We start from the raw sequence: 8,119 nt of genomic DNA, 5'->3' as shown, positions 1-8,119 counted from the left end.
TACTTACTGTTATACTGATGCTCGCACTTCTTAATAAGACTGAGCAGCGGAGTTGGGTTGTACACCAACAATCCACCTCGACAAAGCTTCTGCAGCTTCACACGCACTTCTGTAAGAAGGTGCATAACTCTACCAAAACGTTCATCATGACTGTCTTCATCGGTGATCCCCCTTGTCTCTGCAAGCCTGGACTTTTGCCACTTGTGTGATTCCATTGGACAGGGTAAGTTGTGTTGTACTGACTGGGAGCTTTTACAAGTTCTTTCCGTTTCTGTGTGGCTGAACCGTGATTCTGTACGTGCATCACTTGCTTGCTCTTTATTCCCAGCAATGTCACTGATTTTGAATTGATTTTCATCATCAATACCACCACCATCATCATCATTGTTATCAACATCGCTGCAAGTATCAGTGCTTTTTCTGCTCATAACACGACTGGGTTTCACTTCATCCTCAGTAGTTCTGGCACCTCGTTTCCCGTGATAAAGAACATCACCTTCCTGCTTTTCAAAACTTACCACTGTTTCTCCCAAACTGTCTGCTGCAACACCATCAAAACTTCCTTCATCGCTACTTCCATCATCAGTACCATCGTTGCTGCTGTCACCATCGTAGCAAGAAAGCAGGGCCATCCCTAAACTGGATTCCCTGGCCCTGTCAAGACCTGCAGTGCCAGAGATGCCATCTTCCGACTCTGACTGACGGTTTCTTGGTGATTCAGGACAAGTACCACGGTTACAACTATGAACTGCATGTACAGGTGATCGTGGTGGCTGTCTGCTGTCCACATCTCCCCAAACAGTACCCGATGATCCCAACTTTGCCAGATTCACCTGTCTAACCCTGCTACACTGTGGAGGTACCTCTACCATTTCTTTCTGCTCCTGCTTTCTTTTCTTGCAAAGTTCAGAACTCCCAGAACAGGCAGATAGTCTCAAGGATGACGCAGCTGACACAAACGCAGAAAAGTCAGCTGCCACAAGTCGCAGGTACCTGGTGATGTAAGCCAGGAAGCAGGTCTCAGGGGAGGTGAGCCAGTCGATCAGCAGGGAGGCGTTGTAGTGAGTCACCTCCAGCAGCTGGATGAAGAGCGGGTGAGGATCCAGCAAGGTCCTCAGCATCGCCATGTCATCGCTGTCTGTGGGCCTGAAAAAACAACAACAAAAGACAAACAAACAAAAAAGTACTGACGTGCAAAAAACAATGCAAGAAAAAAAATAAAAGACAAAGTACACTTGCACTATTGATTATATGGCAGTCTCACTCCAATGACCTCACACAGCTGACGTTTCAGCTGTTTACTTTTGGCTGTTAAGTAAACAAAGTCTTATTCTTCATCATTACATTAATAATTATGATTAACATAGTCACCATTACATTATTATTATGATTAATACAAGTGAAAACAATGTAAACAACAAAAAAACACAAGAACATTAAGAAACCCACCACCACCTGACATGTAATATTGCAATCATACCCTCACCCTGTCATAATCTCAGATGTTCCATTTCCACAATTATCTATAACAAAAAAAGTTCTTTTATCACAATATGTGCCTGTATAAACATTCTGAGCTCTGTGTGTGTGTGTTTGCATGTGTATGCGTGAATGTGAGTGAGTGAGAGAGAGAGACAGTGTGTGTGTGTGTGTGTGTGTGTGTGTGTGTGTGTGTGTGTGTGTGTGTGTGTGTAAGTAAGTGCAACTTAATTAATGTGTGTGTCTTTGAGAGTGTATATACACTGTTGAAAACATGACAGGCCTAGACATCAAAAGCATCATCACGGTTTACTATTTAATCCTATTATTATCATCAGTGTAACAACGAAAATGCAAAAAAACAAAAACAAAAAAAAAACAAAAAAAAAGTCCACTGACAAAGGCTGCAGACAGATGAAGATGTCCAGCAAGCAGAGCAGTGCCTCAATCCACCGGTCATCCTGCTCCCCACACACCTGGGCCAGCCAGGTGAGACAGGTGGGTGAGTTACCTGTCTGCTTCTCTGCACTGGACCCAGTGCTGTATGTCTCCTGCAGGTGACTGTGCATGGAGCGGAGTAACCTTGCACACATTCCCATGTCTTCCCCTGTTAAAAAAAAAGAAAAAGATGCAGAACATCTGCTATACTCGCCTTGTTGAAATTTGACATTATAATTCAATATATTAAAACATACACACTTACATGTCTAATGACACCTGACGCCTTTGAATCTGTAGACAGCGCAGACAGTGCCCCTACATATAAGTTAACATATAATTGTCAAAACGTATTGTTTGTTTGATACCATGGAGACCAGCACTCACCTGTGTCCATAGCGCTTAATTTCATACACACCACTGCATTCCCTCTGCATAAATCTGTTCCCTCTCTGGTGTCTTTCCTGAAAAAACTTGTAGACCTGTATCAGTGTATGACCAAGGTTTCCAGTCACTGTTACTGTGCATCGTGGGGTGAGGAAACTAAAGTTGGTACTTTGACAACAGACTTGGCAATGCTCATCACCATGCTTGGAAGAATCTGACACTTATCAGTTTGTGCAATAACTTTTTAAAAAAAACTAAAAAAAACTTTCACACTAACATATATTTCATCATTCTGATAATCATGCATAACAAAACACACAATGACACATATCCTGGCATTACTTGATAGAAATTATTTGAAATGAATTAGATAAAGAGGATATAAAATCTGCAGGGAGAAATGGTTCAATCTTATCGATCTGAAATTAGAGCAACAAATGAAAAAAAGGCAACAAAAGCAATTTAAACTCAATTCCCACAATAAGACAATAACAATTTAACAAAAAGCAGCAGTTCACAATAGGCAACAGAATAAAAAGCACTTTCTGACTTAAATACAAAACTAGATATTCATGAGGACATGCATATACCATTTCCAGTTTGCTCTCTCTCTGATTTGGAGATGATGGCACCTGACTTGAAGACAACTGCAAGCAACAGGACGAGAACAGGGCTGCAGTCTGTGTCTCTTCTCTCACCCAACAGCTCCTCCATTCCTTCAGGTCTCCACCTGTTCATATGATCAGAACTGTGACCATCTTTTCCACCGTTGTGCTTACTGGGCTGGCCACCAATGAAGGTGTTTTGACCAGGGAATGACCAACAGCAGTCAGCTGCTTGCATGCAGCGCACAAAGTGGACGGCAACCTGTTTGTACACACGGCCAATTCCGCTGCTGGTTCTGAGCTGAACGTAGTCCAACACAGTGTCCAGAATATCCAGGAATTTCCTCTCCACCAGTAAACAGTCACTGGTTTGCCTTGAATGATCTTCACTGAAAAGAGCTGTGTGGTCTGTCACAAGCCGGCTCAGGATGGCGTCTGTCAAAACTTGTGTTTGCAGCTCCCTTTCATCTGCTTCCAGTGAGTTGAAAAGTTTCGCCAGTTTTTGAATCATGCACAAAAACACATAATGCAACATTAAAGGTTGATGTGAACTGTGACTCATGTGAGCTGTAGATCTGAACCGGTCCATGCCAAGTGTGTTGGAACTTGAAGCGCTGTGATCGTCTCTTTCACGTATAATTTCACACCCAGAATTTCCTGCGCTTTCCTTGACAGCATTAACTTTATGAATAAAGGAAGCTGCTGATTCACACTTTTCCTGCACAAATTCTGTCCTTGTTTGCTTTTGCGAATCTTCTGCTGAATCGTCACCGTGTGCTCTTTTACGAACAAAAGTTGAACCATCCCCCATGTATGAGTGCCTGGCAGCACCTTCATCTCTAAAACCACAGGCTCCTGTATTGTAGGCTGCAGACAGAGCTCCCGGGTCCAGTTTTGAGGAGAGAATCCACACAGAAAGACAGCAGTGCTGGTAAAGGGCTGGCAGGTGTGGAAGAAGAAGGGCTGAAATGTGAAGTCTGTGTCTGCAGCCAGGTCGTGCCGACAGCAGGCAGCACAAGAGTTGCAGCGGCTCCAAGCAGACAGCATCATCTGTGGAACTGTGCAACACTGCCTGCACACACTGCTCTGTGACCTGTCGTACTGAACTTTCCTGAAACAAGTAATATAACACACAATCAATGATAGGTGAAGAACAATACCTGATAAAATTTTCAGGCTATGTAGTGAATGTGGTTGTGCCTGAAATGTCAACAGCACACACACACACACACACACACACACACACACACACACACACACACACACACACAAATGAAATTGAACACTCACACACACAATCTGTATCCTGTGTCAGTGTGTGTAAGTCAGTTATTTTCTTTCTCTTTAAAACTATAGAGACAAGCAACTTGAATATATTGTGAACATTAACCAAAACATTAAAATTTCGATGAATGAAAGCCAAAGAAAGATATTTTCAAATGGTATATTTTAGCTTGTATAAATGCATCCAACTCAACATCTAGCCTCTAATTCTTTCTTTCCACATTAACAGAAATGTTTTGGGGGGGTTTAATGGAGAAATAAATAAACAGGCAAATCTACATATGGCAGGTGAATGCAGTTTTAGTAAAACAAATGTTAATCCTGATAGATTTTGTATTTTTATGATCTGGCCTTTTGATCCCAGAAAGACAGCTAGAGAAGGCGCATGTTTGTATATATTAATGCATTCACAAGTGTGTTTCTAAGAAATAGTGTACATATCAATCATCAGGCATATTGTGTGAAAAGGAAAAGGTATTGTACACATTATGATTATCTGTCCACTGATTTTGCCCAACCAGTCATATCAATGCCAACAATTAAAGAAAACTTTTATAAGAAACTTTTAAAGAAAACTTATGATTTCACACAAACACCTCATCAACAACAACAGGATCACTGATCAAATTCAATAAAAGGTACTCAGAATCAGATCAGGATAATAATGAAGTGAATAAAACTTTTTAAAATACAAATGATCACTTTCTTTGAAAAAAAGAGAGAACTATAAAATGCAAACAAGGCCACACAAATCACAAGTTATGCACATGCAAAATAGAAAAATACAGACAATAAGTTCAGTATCAGATGAAAGCTTGTGTGTACTAAAACTACTATCTAGAATTTGATAAAGAAGTTGTTGTTTTTTAATTGCTACAAATGAAACGATATAGAAAAACAACAATAAGCAGAACATCACCCCAAAATGAACATATTGCAGAGATATTTCATCATCTTATTTCACAATGTTTTTTTTTTTTAGTACTGTTTGCTTTGCTTTTGATCATGCTGCAGGCCTGTTGCCTGTTTATTTATCACAACAATGACGGGCGCAATAGCCGAGTGGTTAAAGTGTTGGACTGTCAATCTGAGGGTCCCGGGTTCGAATCACGGTGATGGCGCCTGGTGGGTAAAGGGTGGAGATTTTTACGATCTCCCAGGTCAACATATGTGCAGACCTGCTAGTGCCTGAACCCCCTTCGTGTGTATATGCAAGCAGAAGATCAAATACGCACGTTAAAGATCCTGTAATCCATGTCAGCGTTCGGTGGGTTACGGAAACAAGAACATACCCAGCATGCACACCCCCGAAAACGGAGTATGGCTGCCTACATGGCGGGGTAAAAACGGTCATACACGTAAAAGCCCACTCGTGTGCATACGAGTGAACGCAAAAGAAAGAAAAGAAAGAAAGAATCACAACAATAAAAATTCCTTGCAGCTTGTATCACTGGATTTCTCATATCACTCCTGACAGCAAAACTGTTCTCACCATCAGTCCTGGCAGCGAGCAGATGGAAGTCAAGGCTTTCCTTGACTGGTATCTCAGGTACTGACAATGCTGCTGAAGAAGACCCACCTGTGCAAGAGTATGATAAAACATTACAAATATTCCATTATATATACACTGGGCATTACTAAACAGTTGAAAGTAACTGCTGTGCCTCTGTGCAATAGTGTGTGTGTGTGTATGTGTTTATGTGTGTGTGTGTGTGTGTGTGTTCGTTCATTACTTTAGCGTCTTTTCAGTGATATTGTACGAGAAACGAGTGTGTGTGTGTGTGTGTATGTGTGTGTGTATGTATGTGTGTGTACGTGTTTCTGTTAGAGTGTGTGAGTGTGTGTATATATGTTTGCTTATGTACAATACATATATGTGTTTGCATAGATGTTTGTGTGATTGTTCATGTGCTTGTGTGTGTGTGTGTGTGCGCGTGTGTGTGTGTGCACGCGCATGTGCATGCGTGCGTGCGTGCGTGTGCACGCGTGCATGCGTGTGTGTGTGTGTGAAGAAAGGCACAAGTGTTGTAAAAATGTCAGTATTTCATGATAAATCTCATTCACTACTATGTGAAAAAACAACAAAAAATCTCTAGAAACACGAACTATACTTTAAAATACACACACACACACACTCAAAGAAACACACATACACACATTGATACACATACATTCACAAAGTACATAAAAAATCAATTCAACAAAATACTGAAAACAAACAATAATTAATACTATAATACATTCTTTTAAACATTTATTTTACATAAAATACACATTATTTCTTTTAAATGGCTTCTTTTCTTTCAATATATGCACACACTTTGTAATCAAATGTGAAGTGGACTGATGGCTGAAAAACTATTAAGAGAAGTGTTATGGACAGTCATGGATTTATGTGAGGGACAGTCAGAAATGTTATGCATTCAAGACAGAGGGGTGTCTGCGTTACAGGCAATCAGAAAAGTGTACATGTTACGGACAATCAGAGGGGTGTATGTTTTAGGGACAGTCAGAGGGGTTTATGTGTCGGGGACAGGCATAAGGGTTAACATGTAAAGCACAGTCAGGAGTGTATCTGTATGCTTTAGGGACAGTCTAACATCATCACCTTCAATGAACAGACTATAAATAAACAAATGTATCAGAAGGGTGTTTGTGTTACAGGCAATCAAAGGAGTGTATGTGTTGTGGGCAGTCAGAGAGGTGTATGTGTTAGGCGCAGTCAGAAAGGGTTTCTGTGTAAAGCACAGAGGAGTGAATGTGTTAGAGACAGTCAGTGAGGGGTGCAGAGAGACAATCAGGGGGATGTATGTGTCAGGGACAGTCAGTGAGGGGTGTAGAGAGACAATCAGGGGGGTGTATGTGTCAGGGACAGTCATAGGGGTAATGTGTAAGGCAGTCAGAAGAGTGTACATGTTAGGGACAGGCAGAGGGGTGTATATATTAATGACAGTCAAAGGGGTGTATGTGTTAGGGACAATCAGAAGGGTTTATGTTAAAAGCACTGTCAGAGGGGTGTTTGTGTTAGGGACTGTCAGAGGGATGTATACATTAGGGACAATCAGAGGGGCAGAATATTTTCAGTTCCTTTTCCACACCATACCTTTTCAAACCTCACTCAAAGTAAACTCTAAGATAAAATAAAATACATACCATGCATGTAAGACTATGATTCTGTAGCAGAGGCTGCAAGTACACTTTTTCCACATCAGCCTGCATGTCACTGGTGTTCCTTGCCAACAGTGTCATAGTCGTCACCGCTGACAGGGCCACCATCTGGTGGCAGTGCAGACACTTTTCTGGGGTGACACAGCAGCTGGCATCATTACTGCTATCAGATGCTGACAGTGTCTGTGAAATGATTTTATGCCAAGCCTCAGGGTTGATAGTGTGGACTGCTGCCGGAGTTAGAGAAGCATGAATTTCTACCAACCCATTCCAACAGGATTGCATAGTTGCTGCATCTGCAATAAATGAATTCGAAATGAGAGAAATGCCTGTCGTTAACAGAATTCCTATTCTTCCCAAATGTCAGAATATATATATATATATATATATACATATATATATATATATATTAAGTATTAGTTTCTGATAACATATTTGGCCCTGTATTTGAAACATGAAACTGAAAAAATATGTGCACTGAATAAAGAAAATCCTAACATTTACAAAAACACAATTACTACTATAAAAGAATTTGTCCTCTCAACCCAATTCATTAATTAGTTACATACAATTTACTGACATAGCGCACGACATTAGAAAAGTACATACGTGTGTGTAGAAATGTGTAAGTTGTGAAAGACCAAAAGTGAAAGTGTGTGACGGAAGAGGAACCGAATTACTTTTTTCCGCACAGATAATATCGCAAAAATAGTTCTTATGTTATGTGACGCCATCAGGATGATTCACGTCTCTAAATC

The 8,119-nt window shown here is 40.7% G+C and overlaps 1 protein-coding gene across 1 annotated transcript in view; it reads right to left on the bottom strand.

Moving 5' to 3' along the window:
* Positions 1–8,012, bottom strand: part of LOC143282525 (uncharacterized) — an 8,720-nt gene extending 708 nt beyond the window's left edge. The window contains exons 1-6 of the mRNA XM_076588200.1: positions 7,971–8,012; positions 7,347–7,657; positions 5,686–5,772; positions 2,895–4,020; positions 1,879–2,086; positions 1–1,146 (exon numbers count right to left, since the gene is read on the bottom strand). The exon at positions 1–1,146 is cut by the window's left edge and continues 708 nt beyond it. Of these exons, the coding sequence (XP_076444315.1) occupies positions 1–1,146; positions 1,879–2,086; positions 2,895–4,020; positions 5,686–5,772; positions 7,347–7,646 (2,867 nt within the window). The 5' untranslated portion in view covers positions 7,647–7,657; positions 7,971–8,012. The remainder of the gene's footprint in view (positions 1,147–1,878; positions 2,087–2,894; positions 4,021–5,685; positions 5,773–7,346; positions 7,658–7,970) is intronic.
* Between the last annotated feature and the right edge of the window lie 107 nt (positions 8,013–8,119).

Source organism: Babylonia areolata, chromosome 5 (genome assembly GCF_041734735.1).
Source record: "Babylonia areolata isolate BAREFJ2019XMU chromosome 5, ASM4173473v1, whole genome shotgun sequence".
NCBI lineage: Eukaryota > Metazoa > Mollusca > Gastropoda > Neogastropoda > Buccinidae > Babylonia > Babylonia areolata.
The sequence above is the reverse complement of the archived record's forward strand: the minus strand, read 5'-3'. Positions and strand labels throughout refer to the sequence as shown.